Source organism: Lontra canadensis, unplaced genomic scaffold, assembly GCF_010015895.1.
Source record: "Lontra canadensis isolate GAN:19392208 unplaced genomic scaffold, GSC_riverotter_1.0 scaffold5, whole genome shotgun sequence".
Classification (NCBI taxonomy): Eukaryota; Metazoa; Chordata; class Mammalia; order Carnivora; family Mustelidae; genus Lontra; species Lontra canadensis.
The window spans coordinates 41,165,364-41,188,250 of record NW_022630999.1 but is presented as its reverse complement, the minus strand read 5'-3'; the positions used below and the strand labels follow the sequence as shown (position 1 = coordinate 41,188,250).

At 36.1% G+C, this 22,887-nt stretch overlaps 1 protein-coding gene across 1 annotated transcript in view; it reads left to right on the top strand.

Annotated features, from left to right (window-relative positions):
- FBN2 (fibrillin 2) overlaps nt 1–22,887 on the top strand; it is a 247,610-nt gene that overhangs the window by 132,421 nt on the left and 92,302 nt on the right. The window contains exons 10-18 of the mRNA XM_032851970.1: nt 1,253–1,480; nt 2,442–2,579; nt 7,508–7,627; nt 8,548–8,673; nt 9,524–9,646; nt 11,667–11,789; nt 17,073–17,225; nt 20,350–20,403; nt 21,984–22,109. Of these exons, the coding sequence (XP_032707861.1) occupies nt 1,253–1,480; nt 2,442–2,579; nt 7,508–7,627; nt 8,548–8,673; nt 9,524–9,646; nt 11,667–11,789; nt 17,073–17,225; nt 20,350–20,403; nt 21,984–22,109 (1,191 nt within the window). The remainder of the gene's footprint in view (nt 1–1,252; nt 1,481–2,441; nt 2,580–7,507; nt 7,628–8,547; nt 8,674–9,523; nt 9,647–11,666; nt 11,790–17,072; nt 17,226–20,349; nt 20,404–21,983; nt 22,110–22,887) is intronic.

Genomic DNA, 22,887 nt, shown 5'->3' with positions numbered 1-22,887 from the left:
AAGTATTTTTTGAAATTATTTTGAACATCAGTATTTCGATTAGTTTTAAAATCTCCTGATCTTTCATTTCAGGGCTTTGAGTATGTTTGAATAACTTCATTTATATTTTATTTCAGGAGTGTCCCTATTTTCTAGTATCCCAATCCTTGAAGATATTTCCTCTTTTCTAATAACCTGAAGGTTAAGAATAAAAGGGTAGGAGGATACCTCTCATTTGCTTTGCTGGATTAATTAACCATATAACTGAGGCTATATCAGGAAATTACTTAAGAATGAATGAGAAGTAGCTCCTCTTATTAATGTGATATGAATGGTAAAGTAGGATTAATGTTTATCAATCACAAAGGCACATCAGTATGTTTTATTATATTGTCTTTATGTTAAATTATAGTATTCTGAAAAAACTAAACTTTTTGAACTATGCTTATGAAGATAGGTATCTATATGTACTGTTATGGAGAGAAAGATTAAGGCCCATTCTTTCAAAATCTATAAGCTATAGAACATCAAAATTGAGTAATAAAGCTTAAACAACAGCACTATTTGTGCATAGTATATGATTTTGGGAACTCGTGGTCTCACAAATAATATATAATAGTAATATTAATACTGAAACAGTTGTTTGAGTTAAATAATTTTCATTTCTATTGACCCTAGTGTCCTAATTCTGAGAACAGATGAAGAAATAATTAGATTGTTGTAGTCTTGCTTCTTTTCTCTAAGCTTTGATACTTGGACAAATAAGGTGCAGTTTGAAAAGTTAACTGAACACTGTCTTTTGTTAAAATCCAAAAATATAAAAAATATTCTGAAGCCATAGTAATTCCTTATAGCAAAGAAAGGAGATGGGAGAAATGTGAAGGTATGATACTGATGAAGTTTTAAGTAAAACGAAATCTACAGAAAGAATTATGGAAAGCTTTGATTTTTATCTGCATAAGTAAATTTCTTGAATTCATAGTTGTATCTGGAATTCTATGAGTTGCACTTGGGGATATAAAATCAAACTGCACATAGCACATATAGACAGTTCTTTGGTTATGCAACTCAGTTAAAATATGGCAAATAGGTTTTCACTTTTTTTCTGAAACATCTATACTTTTCCCTGTTACTTCTAGCATTGGAAACATGGATCAAGATGCAATATGCTACTTATTCAGATCAAATAATATAGATAAGCTAAAATGTTCTTACAGTGTACAGATTGCTTTTAGAATCAATCTGTGTTTAACTGACCTTTCTTTTCTTCTAGAGGAATATCGCAGACTTTGCATGGATGGACTTCCAATAGGAGGGATTCCAGGGAATGCTGGTTCCAGACCTGGAGGCACTGGGGGGAATGGCTTTGCCCCAAGTGGCAATGGCTATGGCCCAGGAGGGACAGGCTTCATCCCCATCCCTGGAGGCAATGGCTTTTCTCCTGGAGTTGGGGGAGCTGGTGTAGGGGCCGGGGGACAGGGGCCCATCATCACTGGACTAAGTGAGTATTATATTATATTATATTATAAAAGTACACACTTTTTTGTGTAGACTCTTTATTTTTCTGCCTTAAATGATTTTATAATACCTAGCATTTTTTTCAAAAGGAGTGTGTGTGTGTGTGTGTGTGTGTGTGTAAAAACCTCTTTCAGGGTCTAAAATACAAGGTAGTAGTAAAAAAAAAAATGCCTGAGAAAATATTATTTTCCTGTTCCATAAACTTTCTAAATTGGAGAAAAGAAGAGTGACCCGGGTTTTCTTTGAAAATAAAGATGAGAGCATGGTCATACTCCATTCCAGATGACGCCATTAAAGAGTGTGTTTTTGGTTCCAGTGTATTTCATTTGGCCGTTTGCAGCTGCCCTGTTCATACACCCCTTGAATTATTTTCCAGAACCATTTCTCAACTGAGATAAACTGAATAAGTCTTGCTCTGTGCCTATCCAAATATTTTAATGAAATATCTTTCTTTTCCTCACCCTTTTTTGTTGAATAACTTGGGCTTCGGGCCAGAACTGGCACTGGTGTACTTGACATTTAAGTTCATTCTTTTTATAAGAGCTGCTCTTGCTAATAATATTTAATGATGTCCTACAGTGTTGTGTTTATTCTTTTTGGCAGATGGCCTATTTACTATCTGAATATTCAGCACAGTTAAGGGAAAAAAAAGAAATGGAAAGCATTCAAATTTACAGTAGAACATTCCTGAAATTTTGAAAAGACATCATTACGGGCAAAGTTTCCAGATGTATCACTTAACAAATACGAGTTACAACCATGTGTCTCAGGAATATTTTTTAGATCCTCAACATCCAAGTTTTAATAAAATATAGAATAATGTGAGCCTTTGATATGTACATTTAATGAATGGACTATTAAATATCCTTTTAAAAAATCAGTTTCAATAAAAGTACTACATCTTGTAACGCTGAAATACCATTTGTGCTTTGATTTTTCTGTAGCTATTCTGAACCAGACGATAGATATCTGTAAGCACCACGCTAATCTCTGTTTAAATGGGCGTTGCATACCTACTGTGTCTAGCTATCGATGTGAATGCAACATGGGGTATAAGCAGGATTCAAACGGGGATTGCATAGGTAAGCTCATGATTCTTTAATCCTTTGTTTTTTCATAGCTTTTAGACTATAGGAACAAATTAGACTATACATCATTAAAAAAAAAAAGTCTTCTGAATCAAAGCTAATTTCCAAGCTGTCTCTTCTGTGCACGGTCTTCCCTGTGCCCTTTTAACCTACTGTTGAGATAGCCCCCTTCAAGAATCCCGCACTGTTTCCCATCCTGTATATTGTGATTTCTTTGTCTGCCTCTGTCTTGCTTTCCTTCTCAGCTTAGCAGCACTAGATATATGGTGGTGTCGTCCAGAGGAAGGTGGAGATTTGGAGGAGATAGGAGAGAAGTCACTTTTAGACGTGTTGAGTGTTAGGTATCTAGGACATTGAGATTTTTTGTTTTGTTTTTTTTTTTTTTTTGAAGATTTTACTTATTTATTTGATAGAGAGACAGATCACAAGTAGGCAGAGAGGCAGGCAGAGAGAGAGAGGAGGAAGCAGGCTCCCTGCTGAGCAGAGAGCCCGATGCAGGACTTGATCCCAGGACCCTGGGATCATGACCTGAGCTGAAGGCAGAGGCTTTAACCCACTGAGCCACCCAGGTGCCCCTAGGACATTGAGTTTGAAAAGTCTAAGGCTAAGCGGGGTGTTCAGAGCTAGAGTTAACAGATGGAAGCATCAGGGTCATACAGGTGGCTCTTAGAACCGCGAGGGTGAGTATTATCACCTACGCTGAACCCCAGCAAGAATGGAAAGATAACAGTACTACTGTGGCTGGAACCCTATGCCACAGCAACCCAGTCCCCTAAAGAAAACTCACTAATTGCGTTGGTGAGACAGCAAAATAATCCAGAAAGTATTATGTCCCTGAAGCTATGCAAGGATACCGTTTGAAAAGTAGTGGGAAGTGTGAGATGTGGCAGAAAACTCAAATATAATGAGGGCCAAAATATCTATTGGATTTTATAACGAAAAGGGTTTTGATGATCCCTTGAGAGTAGTTTTAGTTTAGGAGTAGTTTTAGCAAATGATTGTGTATATGCTTCATAATTAGCATAACCCTAAGTACCTGATTTGGGTTCAAGTCTTCTCTTATATAGATGAAAGACCAGGAACAGAGTGTGTCATAATTTTACCAGTGTACATTGAAATTTTTTTTTTACATTGAAAATTTTTAAGTGCACTATGGTTTTGAAGGAAAATGTCAGTAAAATATGATGTTTAGGAAAAACCAGTCATTCTAAATTACATACAATTGAGAATGATTAAGTAAGGCTATATTCAGGATCCTTATATGCTGTTACATGGGTTTTGCACTGCACAACTATAGAAGGACCATTCATGTAATCTATATAAATGCCACACCTTGGGGTTATGCAGGGTATAACCATATGCAGTAGCCCTGGCTTAGCTGACACTACTAGATGCTTATTTAAGAGATGGATCAGTTGGTATTTTGGGGAACACCATGAAATATGGGTATATTTATTATTAATTTAATATATTTATAATTTTTATGATAGTAAATAGTTATATTTATGTTATAATTTAAGTTATTATAATTTAAGTATAATTTAAGTTATAAAATGACTTTTCTACCAGAAAACCTGATTTATAAGTATGCAATATATAAAATATCTTCTCTTGTAGATACATACAATATTACAGGGTAGATCAAACTGAAATTATATTGACTTTCTTTATATTGTTATTAATATTTGTCATTCATGTGTTACCGCATGATTCACTAACCAACAAACAAAATCAGGCCAAAAGTTTAATCTTTACTGCAAATTAGCCGAAGACCACCATTTATTTCATATTAGCTCCCAGGTGCACTTTATTCGCCCTAGTAAAACGCCCGTACTCTGAGGGATTTTGTGAATTAATGGTATAAAAATGACCTATCTTTAAGAATCAAGTTTTTTCTGCAGTCATGCTTGAGCCAGCCTCCTCAACCAGGGTTCCTTTAGCGAATCAAGTCCTACAGAAAGTGATTTCAGTAACTATTTTCTCGATTCTCCCAAGGGTGACACACAGGTAGAGTAACTCTAGATGCAAAGGACATGAGCTAATCACATACAGGGAATGTGATAATAGGGCCTTACTTTTCTGAAACCCTGGTGAGGAGAGCTGCTACAACCGTTTTCATAAACTCTGTCTAATTTAGCATGGGGATTGCATGTCTGTACAATTAATGTGTTAATAGAACTCAAACTTACGTATTTTACCCAGATATTGTTACAAACAGTTCCATTCTAGATTGATCTCATCCCCCTATCCTGCAAAGTGAAAACCCAGGCAAGGTTGTCTTTCTAACTGTTGTAGTTGATAGAGACAAAAGATTAGTATTGGGGCATATTTTCAGAAAATAGGTTTTTAATATATTTTTATAAGATTTATTTATTTTTACGGGGGAGTCAGGGAGAGAGAAAAAGAGAGCAAGCAGAGGGAGGAGACAGTAGGAGAGGGAGAGTCCCAAGCAGTCTCTAAGCTAAGCCCAAAGCTCAACATGGGGCTCAGTCCTATCACCCCGAGATCATGACCTGAGCTGAAACCAAGAGTGGGTTGCTTTAATCGACTGAGCCACCCAGGCACCCAATTTTTAATATTTTTAATTCAGTACTCTTTGATCAGGTTGAATTTGACTTTATAAATAACAAATTGGGACATCAGAAAAAGTTAAGAGGATTTAAGTTAACTAGCATTTTAAATTGTAGGAGCATGAGATAAGAGTGGTAACTCATTGCACTATATTTTTAGGAATAACACATTGCCATTGCTGTTTGGCAACTTGTGTTAGATACTAATGAAGTGTCATAACATGAAAGGTCATAACTCTATTAAAGGATCACACACAAGGAAAATAAAATCTTTCCAGTTTGCTATTATAAGAAGTACTCTTAAGACCTGAAAACAGTTTTATTTACTCACCAACTTTTTCTCTCCTTTCCCTGAGAGTTCTACTCTAAAATGTATTTGTGGAACTCTTTTATTTCTGTATAAGACAAACTACTGTTAGCAATAGGTTTTAACTTGATTCAAATAATTGTATTTTGGGATAGTTAAAATCTTAGAATAATCCCCCAAAACAAATGGGATTTGAAAGTCATGGATTTTAAACTCACTGATAGTTTTTTAGTGAATGTTTTCACTTCTAAAGAAGAACTAAATAAGTGAACTACTCTATCTTTCTGTGTACTGATCCTTTGGTATGATCTCTAAGGGGCTAAGGAAGTCAAAATGCATTATGGCTGTCATGGCAAAATAATTGGCAGAGGTGTACTGGCACCGAGGGGCCTCAGGAACAGGTTCTCAGAGAAGGAAAAGGCCCTGAAAAGTGGCCCAGGAAAGTTTACCTCAAGAATGGGGGTTGGGTGCATGGTGTCATGTTCTTCACTAGAATTGAGCTCTACAATGAAGCTTCTGAAAATGTGCATCTACAACACATTTTTTAATTGTTGCATTTCAATATTACATACACCAAAGAATTAAAGCTATCTTCAACATTGCAAATTCAAGGTTATAATTCCTATTGGAAAGTCCACTAAGTTTTTTTATATGCTTGCTAACTCTCTAAACTCTGTCTTTTCTCATTTTGCTTCATTCCTTTGGCTCAGTAGAATTGATGTTATCAACCAAAAGTTTAAATGTAAGTGAATCTTAATGGGCTGAAGGCGAGCTTCGGTGAATTGAAAAAGCATTTAATCCTGTTATTCTCTGTTGTTTTGGTTTAATTTGCTATGAGATTTTTTTTTCTTTTTCCCCTCCTTTACCAGAGAGGGCTTAATTGCATTTAGTCTGAGTGTTTATATAAATGAGGTTGGTGAGTTTGATAGATTACAGTTCCTTTTTTAAGAACATCTGTGAAAGGAGTAATCTGTTTATTAAAATGGTAAACCTGTGAATTCGTTTGATTGTTGTGTTCTCCAATTTAGCTGAAATTGTATATGTTAATAGCTTCTACGTGTATATGAAATGGCAAGTCATTATGCCCTCACCAGCTAGTGAGGTTTTTAATTTACTAGCATTCAAAGTTATATTTAGTGGGCATTGCTGAGAGAAGATGAATTTAACTTTTTCTGACTCTGGCACGTGTAATTTGTCTGGGCTGTAAGCAGTCCAGACTATTCCTCTGCCATTTGGTCTTGTAGTCCCTGATTTCTGCGATGGGTTTGCATTTAATCAAGCTTTAGAAGAACTTGAATGAAAAACAGTAATGTTTCTCACATTTGGGATCAGAACTAGTATTTGCATTGGACTTGATTTATGCAAAAAAAATTCCTGTGCCCATTTTAAGGTCCTAAAGAAACCTGAGGCTGCTGAAGATAATAGACTTTATTTTAATTAATTTCCATTTTCTGTCCCATCCTGTGTTACTTCAAACAGCCAAGCCTCAGTGGGTAATTACATATCTAATTGAGGACAACACATAATAACAAAGAAATTCCACAGTCTGTCAGTTTCTTTCTTTAAAATCATGAAACTTACAGGATGAATCTATAAATGTCTATCTTTAGACATCTTTTATTCGGTTTCCAATACCATACAAAGCTTTGAAAAGGCTATTAACGTGCCCAGATTACGACAGATAAGTGTCACAGCCTTTTAGAACTCATGGCTGTGTCTTAACTGAGTCAGCTTTAAAAAAGAAAAAAGAAAAGAAAAGAAGCTTTTCAGAGCTTTTAATCATTGTGCATTTCTCAAATTGAAAAATCATTATTTCTTGATTAAAGCAAATTCCCTTGTACTTTCCAATCGGCAATATTTTTGTAAATCTCTAGGCTGGCCTCTGTATTTCAAGAAAGGAATTTTCATTCATTTATAAATACTCTGCTCTTTAGACTATTACCACTGACTGGCCTTCTCTCAAATTTGGGAGGCCTAAATGTACTTTAAACAAACATTTCTAGGAATGGAGTGAAGTCTGTAATAGTTTCTTTTGCTGCTCACAGATGTTGACGAATGCACATCAAATCCCTGCACTAATGGAGATTGTGTTAACACACCTGGATCCTATTATTGTAAATGTCATGCTGGATTCCAGAGGACTCCTACTAAGCAAGCATGCATTGGTAAGGCAGTTTGCGTTCACATATGAAAATGTTCCATGAAATATAGTGACCCAGGCTGTTGAGGTTAAAAGTAAATTTATTAAAATAAGACATAGAATGAAGTAAGTGCTGTTGTATTACTACAGATTTATTTTATGCTCCTCTCAGAAGTGCTTCCTTTATGCGCAAACACTATTTGGGTGTATAACCCTGGCCACATGATATCTGGCTTTGCAGAAAATTCAGTTTATCTTCCTTCCCTAGATCACAACTTCCTTTCTCTAAGTAACATCAGTAGCCTTCCTGCTCTCTGATTAACGGACCTTAGGATTAGTCGTTTTCAACTACTGTTTTCTTTGAACCTCACATGTACTCCAACACCAAGTCAGGCCTCATCTTGATTCACAGTTTTGTTGCTACACTTCCCCACCCACTGTCCTCCCAACTCCTCCTCAATGCTGATTCATTGCAGAATTCTTTCTGCAGATCACTCCGGTTGTCGTCTTCTACATTTCCTATTTATCCGTGGGTCGTTGCTTGGCTAAGCTCACCCCACATTCTTCATCATGGTGTTGTTAAACCAGGTGATTTGAGGCTACTGTGTTCTTCTTACTCAGCAGCTTGCCTTGAGTTTGGATGTCTTCGACCATTGTTTCCAAAACAGCTGCACCGGTCATTTCCCTGTCCACCTCTTCCAGCTTCCTGGCACACCCCCGGCCCAATATTCTTTTTCTTTTCCTTCTTCAGCTCCTCTATGTCAGGGCTGTTAAAAAGAAAAAAGCTGGTGAGAGAAGTTTGGAAGTTTGGCTAAAGAAGCAACATGACCTGAGTTATTGCATGTAAAAATATAAACTGGATGTTGAACATCACATTTATTATCTTACTGTTTTTGCTGTGGTTATTGTAAAAGAATAACATTTGGCCATCCTTCATTGTCCCAGATATTGATGAGTGCATCCAGAATGGGGTTCTTTGTAAAAATGGTCGGTGTGTGAACACAGATGGAAGTTTCCAGTGCATTTGCAACGCCGGCTTTGAATTAACTACAGATGGAAAAAACTGTGTTGGTATGGAAATTGCCTGCCCCCTTGCAAAAGATTTCTAAAAGATACACATTTTTATTTAGAACCATATATGCTATTTCCATGAAAGCTTGCACAACATGTATGTGAGAATTCTTCAGATGACTTAGGTAAAATATAAACGCATTTAACATGAGACCATTAGAGTCAAAGGATAAATTGTTTGGAAATGGTGTAACAGTGAATAATGTGTTGCTTCTGGAAATTTTCTGTGTGGTATATGTTTAATTCTAAGTAACCGTTTTTCTTTGTGGTAATTACTAGCACCTACAGGATTTCACATTTTGCCATTATGACACCAACAGTTAGCTCTAATCTGGCGGAATATAAAAATGTCTAGCATATGTGATAATCAAATCTCTAAATCTGAAGTCCTGGTGCTGTCTGGTACCAGTGGATACCAGTACCCCACAGAAATACTCTAGTCACACGGCAACACACGGTATTTCAGCTACTAATCCAGGTCCAGATCATTTCACTCACAGTGATGTTTATCACTGCTCTATTCTCCCTTACGGAAGAAACTCCCCCCGACCCCCTGAAATCATATAAACATTTTTGCTAATCAAAGTAAAGCACGTCTCATGTGGTTTTAATAACAACCAAGCACAACATTTACTTAATATTTTCCTTTATATTCCTTACAGTAAAGGCCCTTCATGTTCTCCACCCTATTTGCTCTCACTTGGTTGGCATTCATATTAGGAAAAAAAAAAAATCAATGAGCACATGGCTCACTTCTATGGTAGAATATGATTGGTGGTTATTTGTGAAAGGAGAGGGAAGTGGTTCCCACAAGGCCAGTGGTATAAGTCGTTCTGCTCTCCTCCTGCAGATCATGATGAATGTACAACTACCAACATGTGTTTGAATGGGATGTGCATTAATGAAGATGGTAGCTTCAAGTGCATCTGCAAGCCAGGATTTGTCTTGGCTCCAAATGGGCGTTACTGTACTGGTATGTATGGCTTTGATAGGAAAGTAACCATTGAATGAATCATCAAGAATTACTTCAGTTTCTTCATGTGGATTTCATATTATTCACATCTCTTGCTAATTCAGTAAGGCAGGTGTCTAAAGCTTCCCAGAAAAATATACATTGTGGCTAAGGAACAGTAATATCTTTAAAAAATAATAATGGTGTAGGAAAAATTAAGGGAATGACAGATTGGTTCTAGCATGTCTGGAAGAGACAATGTAGAAATAATTTCTCTGTACCCCTTGCCTAAATATAAAAGAGGAAGAAAAAAGTCTTGGAAGGTTTTCATTTTTTTGTGCTCTGAGAGCTAGATTTTCCACTTTAATTCATTACTTGTTTTGTATTACATACTTCCCATAAACTTTGTACATATCATGACTGTATCATTATCTAAAAATCTTACATTGTGACTTAGTGAAAAAGTATTTTGAGTGTTCCTATCAATTTTGTTTATAAAGCCATTTTGAAGGCTAAGCTCTAGTGGTAACTTTAGTAAGCAAAAGAAGTGCCTCTATATCCAGTTTATACTCACAATTTTAATTTAGTAAGTTGGAACAAACTTTGCAGTTTTTTTTTTTCATTTTTCTCCTTTTATATGAAATCCACTCTTTGAATCTTTTCTACTTTCCATTGCACAAACTTACCTGAATAGCATTAGTGCTAATAACCAGTTCCTGTAATTTCAACAAAATTCCATGGAGAGTTGAGAAAGAAAGATTGAGACTGATCTTGTATTTCTGAATAAAAAATAGCGTCTTGACTATTCATAAAAGGGGAGTACAGCATTCAATAGAAATGTTGTAGCTCTGCTATTTTAACTCATGACTGAAATGTCATCTCAACATTAGCAGACATGGATTTAACACAGGATTTGAGTTCAGTGTTATGTTCCAGGGTGTAACGTTACATTATAGCATGTAACTTTATTTTAGCATTTCCTAAGAAACTTAAATACACATATAAATAAGACCTCAACAGTTTCTGCTGTCTTGAAATTTTTTTAATTTACTTCCTTACTACTGATACTGTAATGTGCAAATCTTAAAATATTCATGATTTGGTGGCCCTGTGTTTTGAAGACTGTTTCATCTTTGAGGGAAGCCATTCTTTGTTGGGTTACATTTGATAAACTCTAACAGATTGAAAATTAGGAGAGATGCCCCATGGGGCATCTGGGTGGCTCAGTTGGTTAAGCATCTGACTCTTGATTTCAGCTCAGGTCACAATCTCAGAGTCAGGATTGAGCCCCATGTCAGACCCCATGCTCAGTAGGAAGTCTGCTTGAGATTCTCTCTCCCACTCTCTCTCCCCCTCTCCCCACCATCCCTATGCTCACTCTCTCTCTAAAATAAATGAATTAATCTTTTCAAAAAGGAGAGATGGTCCCGTATTTTGTTATTATGAAGTGATCAACTTAATGTTAAAACAGCATCTCTCTTTGATTTGAATTTTATGTGTGTGTAAATAAAAGGTAATTACAAACATTTAGCTTGGTTTTAAGAATTTGTTTCATTGAATTAACTTGACTTAAATATCATTTAATATTAAACAGAATTAGCAGATAATGAAAAATGAGTGTATGAGGCTACTTTTTACCCTAATGGTTAAAGGGAGGCAAGTCTCCGTCAGTCTTTCTGAAAATGTGTTTGAAAGAGTTGGTGTTTGGGCACCTGGGTGGCTCAGTTGGTTAAGTGTCTACCTTTTGACTCAGGTCATGATCCCAGAGTCCTGGGATTGAGCCAGGGCATCTGCTTCTCCCTCTCCCTCTGCTCTGCTTGTGCTTTCTCTCACTCTCCTTCTCTCTCAAATAAATAAATAAAATCTTAAAAAAGAAGAGTTTGCACTTAGATTCAAGATTTGTTATCACTTCTGTGTCCTTCCACAAATTATAAAATGGAAAACAAAAGGTTGATAGTCTAGAATGGTGAGAACAGGTAAACTCTGTAATAAGAGTAAATTTACCCAGTTAATGGCCTGGGTTGTGCTTCCCTCTGGACAGATGTTGATGAATGCCAGACCCCAGGAATCTGCATGAATGGACACTGCATCAACAATGAAGGGTCCTTCCGCTGTGACTGTCCCCCAGGCCTGGCTGTGGGTGTGGATGGACGTGTGTGTGTTGGTAAGTGAATCATTCTGTAATGGCCCCACTGTCCTAATGATCTTTGAAAAAATAAAGATATATCCATAAGGTGGAGAAGTTTTCAGCCATAAAAAGGAAGTAGTCAAAAATGCACAAGTATGAATGAGCCTTGGAAACATGCTGAGTGAAAGGAGCGGCTCACAAAAACCCAGATGGCATATGTTTCCATTCATGTGAAATGTCCAAAGCAGACAGATCTGTAGAGTCAAAACAGATTCGTTTTGCTTAGAGCAGAGAAGGTAGGAGTGCCAGATAAGGAGGTGGTTGCTAAAGGCATTTTTGAGGTGGTGAAATGTCCTAAAATTAGTTAATCAGTTGTAGTGATGTATGTATCTTTGAATATACTAAAACACACACACACACACACACACACACACACACACACACACACCCTATTGAGTTATGTTCTTTAATTGGGTGCATTCTTAGGTATGTGAATTATACCTCAGTAAAGTGGTTCAAAAAAAATGTACAGAGATCCCAGCAAGCTCCTGGAAGAAAGCTCTGATGAGATGCAAGTCAAAAATGCTGGAGGAGAAGAAGAAGAAAATCATCCTTAAATCGGGATACTTGACAGTGTTAGCTGACTGAGTCTCTAAGTACAATGGATTTAGATTTTATAATTTATAGCAAATAAGATATGAAATGGGGAGTATGTTTATATGTAAATAAACCCTGTTTTTATTCAAACACATTTTAAAATGTAAATAACTTCTATAGAAGAACTTGGAGTTCTGTCAAAAGGTAGAAGTGTTTTCATATAGTTTTTTCTCATCGTTATGCAGCTAACTATAGAAACAAGGGAAAAGTATGAGATAGAATATATATTTTATTCTAAACTGTTCCAAATTGTTTTGCTATTTTTAAAAAGTTCCTTTTGCCAAATGGGTTCCATGCAAATCAGGGTTAGCCAGCATCAGCTTTAAAGAGGCAGGCAAATCAAAAATGTCATGCATTTCAGAACCCAACCATATGTCCCAATGGTAACAGCAGAATGATTTACTTTTAAAAATACAGTTACCACAGTTTTCTCTCCAGAAGGCTTTCATAAGATCCCCAGGGTGCCTTAGCCATTGTACACCCTTTATTTCTCAGGTGACTCGGTAAAAGGCAGACATATTCGTTGGTTTAAGAGTGTAAGTTAGAGAAATGAAATTCTTTCTTAGACATAGGTGATAATACTTTACTCTTCCCTATGGGAATCAAAACATTTGTATCCCAAAGGAGCTTGGGTGGGGGAGAGAAGCAACAGCAGATGGAAATAATCTGTCCACTTAAAGTTCATCCACTGTCTCCAATCTAGGATTTATTTCAGCTTACAAGATTGTCAGCACTTCGTTCAGGGATATTTTAAATACAGCAGCCAGAAGAATGTAGCTCCTTCCTGCTTAACAGAGCTGAAGTGTTTTCACTTGCTGTGATATACTTACTTGGCCCTTGCCTTTACCTCAGTGATTCTGTTGAAATCTATGATGAGTACAAAACCAGTCTGGGAGGACGAAATCATTTTTCCTTTAAGCAACCAGTGTATGAGTGTAGTGATGAGGAATATAGTGTTTCAAACACAAATCTTCATTCTCTCGTCCACATACAGAAACAGTATGAGACATTGTTAGAAAGCCTCCAGGTTTTCACAATTGTGGTCAATTAAACTTTTTTAAAATAAAAATATTTTTGTCTGATTATATATATTGCTGTTCCCTTAACATGCTAAATGTTTTTTCTTCATCTCTCTGTCTTTGGTGATGCTTTTGAGATGCACTGATTATTGAAGTCAGAAATGAATCACAACTATGAATTATTATTAGGGTTAGCACTTCAATTTTCGATTTACCTTTTGTATATTTGTTTTGGTTTCCTTAGACACTGAGATATGGGTTTTTATTTTTAGAAAAATAAACTTGTTGTAACTAGCAAGTTGGAGAAGCATGACTCATAGGCAGAGCATAAACAAAAGGCAACTATATTTTGGTCTCTCCTGTCCTTTTAAAATGTATCTTTAATTTGTTCAGTAGAAGCCATTTACCTAGTAAGTAAGGAAGAAAAGTCAGGCAACCTCCTAACTTTACTTTTCTTAAATTTATGTGAGAGATTACTATAACGAAAACAATCTAAATTTAGAGACTAGAATACGTGGTTCCATATAATAATATTCTGAACCAGACTTGAAGTTAAAACTTCTCTCACAAGCTTCCTGATGTCCTTGAGTAGGATGTTTTCAGACTCCACAGGGTCAAAGAGCAGGAGAAGAGGTGAGAAGGGAGACAGATGCACTGGTGACCATCTTAGGATGGCTTCAAGGATTTTGGGCTTCCCTAGTATTTAAAGCACCACTTCCTTTCATGGTTCCTCCAGAACTATTCATCTGACCTTTCTGAGATCCAGACACTGCCTTCTTCTCCTGGGGACCCTCCTCCCCCATTCTCAGGTCTTTAGTAGTCCAGATAGGCTCTGCCTGATGCTATCTCAGCGCTCCTCCACACCATTGTTTTAGGATCCTCTCTCTTTGTGTGGCCCACATCTAATCCAAAAGACACACCATCCTTTGCCCCGTTCACCTTACAAATAGAGGTGGATATCACCTGTCCCTCCAGTAGGAATAGCAGCCACTCACTTTTGCCTGTAGGTGTCCCGGGCAGAGCTGCTGGACACACAAAACTTGTAACCTGCTCCCTGTGAAGCTCTTCTCTTCGGACCAGTGGTGAGGATAGGAGCATTCCGAACTCATAATCCAGCTCATGCCAAAAAATTCCTGCTCAAAAAATCTCTTAATTGGGAGGGTTTTCAAAACCTGGCAAGTCATTTCCATATCCACTTCCTTCAGGATGTAGTCTCAAAATTCACCTTGTTATTTGATATTTATTACCTTGGGATTTCAGCTGAAGTTTCCTTTTTAACATCCTCTTAAATTAGCTGAGGAGTATTTTGACATCTTTATCAATACTGTTTGACATTTCTCTTAGTTAAAAGGTTAATTTTCTTTGTCCTAATTGTGCTCTTTATTAGCTCTGTGGCCTTAGGCAAGATATATTACCTCTCTGTACCTCCTTGCCTCATTAGTTTTTTGACAATTAAATAAGTTAATATTAGACTTACTTGTATAAAGCTTTGAATGATGTCTAGCATTTAGAGCATGCCCAATAAGTTAGCTCTTACAGTTGCTACTGTTTTATTAGAAGAGCAGCATCATATCTAAGGCATAGTCTTAAGAGTTGCTATTTTAGGCAATAAAGAAAAGTTGACACTAAAGAAAGAATAAAATGAAATTAACATTTTGCATCCAAACACACTTAACCAGGGGTGTGTAGAATCTGAGAAAATCCTTTAAAAAATTCTGTTCTTTAAGTAAGAGTGATGAAGGAATTCGATAACATGGAAAACATACAGTTCAGCAACATTTTGGTCCAGGTCCTCATCAAAACATTTATGTGATGGAGCTTTGGATGCCTCCTACCCTGTTCACCCGTGAGCAGTTAGTTTTAGTTATTATGAACTAGAGTTCCAGTCTGGTACCTTTTAACATGAAAAGGTTGACTGTCCTCATTAAAGATAGAAGAGAAAAATAAGGTAGTCACCATGTTTTTTGAGTATTTCCTGTATGTCTTACACACTGTGCTTAGTGCTTAACAAACAACTCTCATTTATTATGTAAACTCTATCCTTATTTAATGGATGAGGCAAGTGTTAAATATTTTACATAAGGTCCATCCCACAGGGACCAGAACCCAGGACAATCCCTGTCCCTGAAACCTACACATAGGTAGCCACTTTGCAAAAGCAAAGGTAGTTACTTTGCTTTTCTGGTGTTGGGTATTCTAAACAATTTAGATAATCTGTAACCCAGAGCAATACGTAATTTGTCTCTCTTCACCGGTGAGTACCATCGGCTTTTTATCATCTTGCTTCTAAAAACTGTGAGGATTATCTTCTCAACATGTACATAGAAAAAATTTTGACCATCTCTGATGCCTTCTGAGATAATAGATGTTATCCTAGTTACTCACAAAAATCATATAGTAAATCAAACTATATTCTATTTGTGCATATTTGTCTTTGAGTCATGTCCTACTCTTATGTGTAACTCAGAGCTGACTTTACTAAACTCCATCTCAGCAGAGGCAGAAGGGGACAACATGTCCTCTCTGGAGGATTGTTGTGGTAAATTTCATGTCTTCTTCCATATGAGCGTTCACATATCTCATTGTCTGGTACAGCTATAAATCTCACTGTTTAATGACAAACATCACCAGATCATAAGAAAGCAGTAGGTGACACAGTGGGTTACTCTGTGTAATAAGTAGATAAAATTATTTCCAACAAGTTTTGAATAACTTTGTAGTGTTTAAAAGCTATGCTGCTTCTCTGGCCTCTCTGGTGATCTGTGTTTTTTATAGTTCACCATTTACTGTCTCATAAAGTTGTAGCATATTTTATGAGAATTCAGAGTGAGAGCCTAAGCCGAATATGCTTCTTAGGGACACACAGCAGGAAGAGGAAGAGCTTTAGGAGTCCCACAGCCTGAGTATGAACTCCAGCTTGGGCACTGGGTAGTCTAGAACTTGGAGCTACTTAAAGATTCCCTCTGAACCTTGCCTTCCTCATCAGCAAAGTGCGGATAATGATCACTGTCCTATGGACCTGTTGATGAGAATGTTCAATGGGATGATGTCTGTAAAGCAACTAATGCAAGGCTAAAGACACAAGCAGTGGCTATTATTTTTATAACTGGGTTTTGAGAGTCTGAGATTAAAACATAGTTCACAGTAGTCAGCTGGGGGTTGACAAGAAAGGCCCTCTAACTCAGAAAGTGAAGTAAGAAATCTCATGACCAAGCAGTGTCCTCTCAAGGTTGTTTACTTCACTGCATTTCGTTGTTCCTGAGAACTTCCAAAATAGAAATAAAATGTGTCGTTTTGAGTATTGGGTAGCCAGTGATATGAGCTCGAAGTGATGTTTATAATGGTGGTGTTATACCTGTTTCTGTAAAAGGCCTGGGGGGTAAGTGTGATAATGAATGCTTGTTTAGTGCATAAAACTTTGTGGAGGAAAAGGGGGAAAAAAAAAAAAAAGAATTTTCGACAGTACCCATTTGTTGATTTCTGAGCACTGTTATATGCTAAAGATACAAAGAAGAAGAAAAGTGTCAGGAGCCCTCCAGAAACTTCCCATCTAGTAGCCACTTAGGTTAAAAGAAGCCCTCGGTTTTTAAATCCCTTTATCTGTAACAGCATCTCAAATTACTATTCTTCTCCCTCCTTTTAGATACTCACATGCGCAGTACGTGCTATGGTGGGATCAAGAAGGGAGTGTGTGTCCGTCCTTTTCCTGGCGCGGTGACCAAGTCCGAATGCTGCTGTGCCAATCCTGACTACGGTTTTGGGGAGCCCTGCCAGCCCTGCCCTGCTAAAAATTCAGGTAGCCCCCATTTGCCAGTTTCACATCTGGTAAAGAATCTGGAAAGGTAACGTTAAATATTTGGCCAAAGAGTACATCGGCTCTGTTTTCTGTTGGAGAATTCCAAATCTGTGTTGGTATTTGTGGCATATGATGAGATTTGACCTGTAGTTACCTATGATCCCTGGGCAGAGTACACACAGGGAATAGAAGAAAGTATTTGCTGACCTAATTAGGATTGTTAGAACGGATTTCTTACGTGGATTCCTTAGCCTCACTGTTTCTGATCATTGGGAAGGTGAATAGCCTAAAATCCACTGTTATTTTCAAGGTTATGTTAAATTCACAACAGCCTGATTTTATTTATTTTTCATCTTGCCAAAGCATAGTCTAAGGCTGCAGTCTGTCAGTAGTTCCAGCAAGGAATGAACATTTTTACTAATTTATTCACAAATACAGGCAGATTGCATGGTCTATTTCTTTGACTGTTCTGACTCTTGGTTATCGTCTTTTTACAAATCTGTACCGAATTTGTGTAAGTATAGTAGGGATTCAAGAATAAACACAATCTCTTTTTTTCTTTCAAGTGGGGAATAGTTGAGAGCATAGGCAGGCAAATGTATAAACTACAGGTTACTATGGTTAGTGCCTTAAGAGGGACAGAAACAGAGAACTGGAGAGCACAGAGGAAGAAGCAATAAGTGGTCTGGGGAAGCTGGAAGGGACTTAAGGGGGCTGGTGGTGGGGGTGGGCTTCTGCTCAGTTTGGTCTTAAGAACATTCCAGGTGGGCACCTGGGTGGCTCAGTGGGTTAAGCCTCTGCCTTCACCTCAGGTCATGATCTCAGGATCCTGGGATCGAGTCCTACGTCGGGCTCTCTGCTCAGCGGGGAGCCTGCTTCCCCCTCTTTCTCTCTGCCGGCCTCTCTGCCTACTTATGAGCGCTCTCCCTCTCTGTCAAATAAATAAATAAAATATTTTTAAAAAAAAAAGAACATTCCAGGTAGAGGGTGGAAGAAATGCACTCTAGCAAAGAGAAATGGCTTGTAATTCTGTTGAAAATCATAAGTTAATTGTTCAAATCTTAGCAAAGCATTAGAGTTCTTCTGGAAGGAACTGAGCATGATATTTTTTTGAAAAAAGAGTTCATATAGGAACTCTTGCCCTAAAAATATTGACGTCAATTGTGCCTGTTATCAAAGTATAAAGACTAGATAAAATGATGAGTGAACTAATAAAACCTGGAATCTAGGAACAGATGTGACTTTAAATGGGAATGTTGGGTACAATAAAGATGCCATTTAGGTCAGTAGGAAAGATTGAAATAAGTAACAAATATTGTTGATAAATATTAGAAAAAATACGAAGTTAGCTCCCTGCACTAGACCTTACAAAATAATCCTCTTGTAGATCAAATATATTAACTTTTTTGTTATTCTGTAACAATGGAGGGCTTTCAGAGCAGAAACCAAACACTAAAATACACATGTAACTTGGAAAAACATGTTCCTTAAATTATAAGGAATTTGCATTAATCTGTAAGGAAAGTTGAAATCATCTATAGGACAAAGTGCAATGCACACAAACAAGATTTCGCAAAGCACAAATGCAAATGGTAGAGAACCACATGAGAGAATGTGCTCAACTTGAAAGAAAGTTAAAATAAGACATCATTTGGAGCACTGGGTGCAGTGCAAAAACAATGAATACTGTTACGCTGAAAAGAAATAAAAAATTTAAAAAAAAAAGACATCATTTTTGTTTATTATATTGCTTTTGCCCATAAGGGTACTCTCTCATACTGCTGATCGAAGGCTAACCTGGGACATGTAGGAAGAGGAAAACTAGCAGAAGCCTTAAAAAGAGACATAAATTCTGAGCAGTTTTACTAAGAGATTAACTTAGTGATAAATTTAAATTTCGTATTATTCTTATAATTTTTATAAAAGTTGGACAAACCTGATTTCATCATTAAGAGATTGTTGGAATAAATGTGGTATATCCACATAACTGAGAAAAAATGTTTAATAGTCTCTATGAGAAAAAATATATAATAGTCTATATTTAAATGGAATATCAGCATGAAATGTATATGATGCAATGTAGAGGTTCCAAGCCTTTCCCCACTTAACCTTCTATGATCTGGGACAAGTCACTTCCATCTGTGTCCCAATTTTCTCAGGTGTCAGAGAGGGGAACTAATGGTATCTGGTTTGTGAATATTATTCAGCTGCGAAAAAAATGAAATCTTGCCATTTGCAATAGCTAGGATGGACCTAGAGGGTATGATGCTAAGTGAAATAAGTAAGACAAAGATGAATGCCATATGGGTTCATTTATATGTGAAAGCTAAAAAACAAAACAAATAAAGAAACAGAAGTCAAAGCAGAACCATAAATACAGAGAACAAACTAATGGGTGTGGGGGGTAAAAGGTTAAGCCAAATGGATGAAGGAGAGTGGTAGGTATAGCCTTCCAGTTATGGAATCAATAAGTTACATGGATGAAGGCACAGCATAGGGAATACAGGCAGTGCTGTTTAAACTGTGTTGTGTGGTGAGGAATCCTTGCTGCACTTGTGATGAGCACAACAGAATGTATCAAATTGTCCAGTCACAATGTTGTACACCGAAAATTAATGTAATATTGTGTATCACCTACACTTCAATAAAATAATTATCCAGTTCCTAATATTGGTAGGATAAAATAAATTATTAGATGTAAAATGCTAGAATAACACCAGACACATGGTAAATTCTCTTATACCAAGTATTGTTTATTATAGTTTTGTTATTTTTTTTTTAGTTTTGTTATTGAGACAAAAAATATTAAAAAACATTCTCTACAATGCAATTTGGGTTTTTTTAAAAGTTTCCATACATAGAAAATACTTGTAACCTTTATCAGTGTTTTAACTGTATTCAGAGTGATAATCACTAATTTTTTTATGCTTGTGATTTTGAAATTGTTACAATAATTACATGCTAGAAAAGAGGAATTACTTTTTTCATTTTAAAAATTATTTGCCAGTCATTTTTCTTCAGAATACTTTTGGAGTGAGGTAAGTGACTCATGTATGGAGAGAGAGAGTTTGGAGTTTTTAATTTATGTGTTTTTTGTTTCCTTCTGTTTTGTCTTGTCTTCTAGCTGAATTCCATGGTCTTTGTAGTAGTGGAGTAGGGATCACTGTGGATGGAAGAGGTAACTCTGTTTGGTTCTCACTCTTTTAGTAATTATGGAATGAATATGAATGTATTTAATATTTTAAAAATATATCAGCATAAAATAATAAGATAAACTGTCTCTTAGAACAGTGGTTATAAGCTACGTTTATTAAGTGGTATGTACTTGTACATTTTTCATAATAGATAAATATTTATCTGTTAAATATATATAGTAGAAAATGTCCCTATCAAGCTACACCCATAATTTTGCGGGTACTACTGCTTAAGAAGAGACTGAAGTTGGTATTTAGGTATAAAAAAAGTGAGCCATTTTAAAGAAAAATATTAAATAATGGTGCTGACATGATTAAAAAAAATCTTTAAGAGATACTTGAAATGGAATATGTTTGAGATTTACTACCCTAAAAATAAGTTCAGATCATTTATGTTTAAAAATTCTGAGATGTTTCTATATTTAAGGAAGTGAAATTCACTGACATTTTCTTATCTTAATAAAACTTAGTAATATGATACACAAAATTCAACCATGAAACCTTGAATATTAAATAAATATGTGTTTATAACTTTAAAGTTCTTCTACTATATGTAGAAGTTTGCTATACGTTTACTCCAAGTTCTATACTATATGTATAGTATATACATATAGTTTCTTTTGTGTTTTTTTAACTGTAGGGTACTGTTAGTCTTCACTTTACATATATTTTCTTCTCTTTTCATGTTTGAGATTTTAGACACATTACAGTTGAGTTGACAGCAGTATTGCAACTTTATGATGAACATCAAAAACCAGAATAAACAAACTGTTACACGGATGTTTCTCCCCAAAATGAAATAGCTGACATTTCTAGAGTATTTTAAGGTCTCCAAATTCTAGAAAACAGTTGCTAGGATTAAAATTTGAGCATGGTGACCAACATTTGTTTTTGCTCACCTCCTCTCGATACCATCGCCCCAGCAGAGCCAGCCCCTTGTTGGAACTGCTAGATTGCTCATATAATTGCATCATTCTGCAAGTCTTGCTGCCCCTGGTTGACAGAGTAGTCCGGTTCGTGGCTCATTGCCAAACATTGTGCTCTCAAGCACCCACGTTTGAACTGTCCTCTCCATTAATTTCAACTTAACAATGAGAAATGTTTATTAAGTATCATATTACTTAGTTGACTGTAAAAAATGATAATAAAATAAAAATATTCTGTGCCTTTGGGGACCATAAAATTATACAAGGCACCCTAGTAAATGTTTGTCTCTTAATTAGATGGTTATAATACCTATCCTGTTAAGTTTTTCTTTGGATTTTGAGCCAACAGCCTATAAATTTCTTTATTAATTTTATTATAAATACAGGCGCACATTACACAGGTTAGTCCTTTGAATTTCTGCCAGTTCCCTTCATTTTTCTTTTAACTTACCAAGAATTGTCCTGTATCCCTCAGTTTTATTCTCTTATTCCTTATTTTCATTTCCTTTCCCTTTCTGAAAGAGATTGTGGGTTTGCAGAGGTAAACACTTAATATGTTGAATGGTCTTTATTAGGCCTGCATGTATCAACAAACAATAAAATTTCTGTGAGCATTAAACTTTCAACATTTAATGCAGATATCAATGAATGTGCTTTGGATCCCGATATATGTGCCAATGGAATTTGTGAAAATTTACGTGGTAGTTACCGTTGTAATTGCAACAGTGGCTATGAACCAGATGTCTCTGGAAGAAACTGTATTGGTAAGTTGCTATATTTATAGAAGAGTATTGTGTATAGTTTAATTTCATGAATTATAAGAGAAATCAAAATACAAATAAGTGAATAAAACTGCAGATCTTACAGTTTCCCTTGTTTCTTTCTTAGTACCAAGAGATAAAAATACCGGAATCCACCCAATTCTGTTACACAGTAACAAAGTTTTTAGTGGCATAACTTAGTATTTAAACCATTCTTATCACAAATGAATGGATGCATACCCAATTTTTAGCCTGTTGTATTTCTGCATGTATCTTAATCCTGTAATTTTTCACTAAGAAATGGACTTCAGAGCTAATAGAGCAGTGTGGGTAATAAGAAGTTAAGAAAATAAAATATTACAGGTTGAGGAAAGTTTGACTTAAAAGGAAACAGCTAGTTGCTATAACTTATCCAAACATGATCACTGAGATCGGTTTTTCTTTTTGTAATTTATGAAAGAATGTTTGGAAAAACTCAAGTATATAGTTCATATATTCAAGAATTTGTGAAGAATTTAGGCTTTCTCATAGAGTACTTGAGTCCACTTTTAAAAAATGAATGTTTTTAATCCATCATATGTAATAATTGTTACTAACCATTGATGACTCTTATATCCAAGTATTGATGATTATAATTAGAAATACATTTTTCTGTACTTGTGGTACTGGCTTTTATTGAGTATATTCATGTGATCTTGAGTTGAAGACATAGATACAGATAGATGGAAAGAGCTGTATTAAATGTCATGTACTTATAATAGATTTTGATACTCACAGGGGA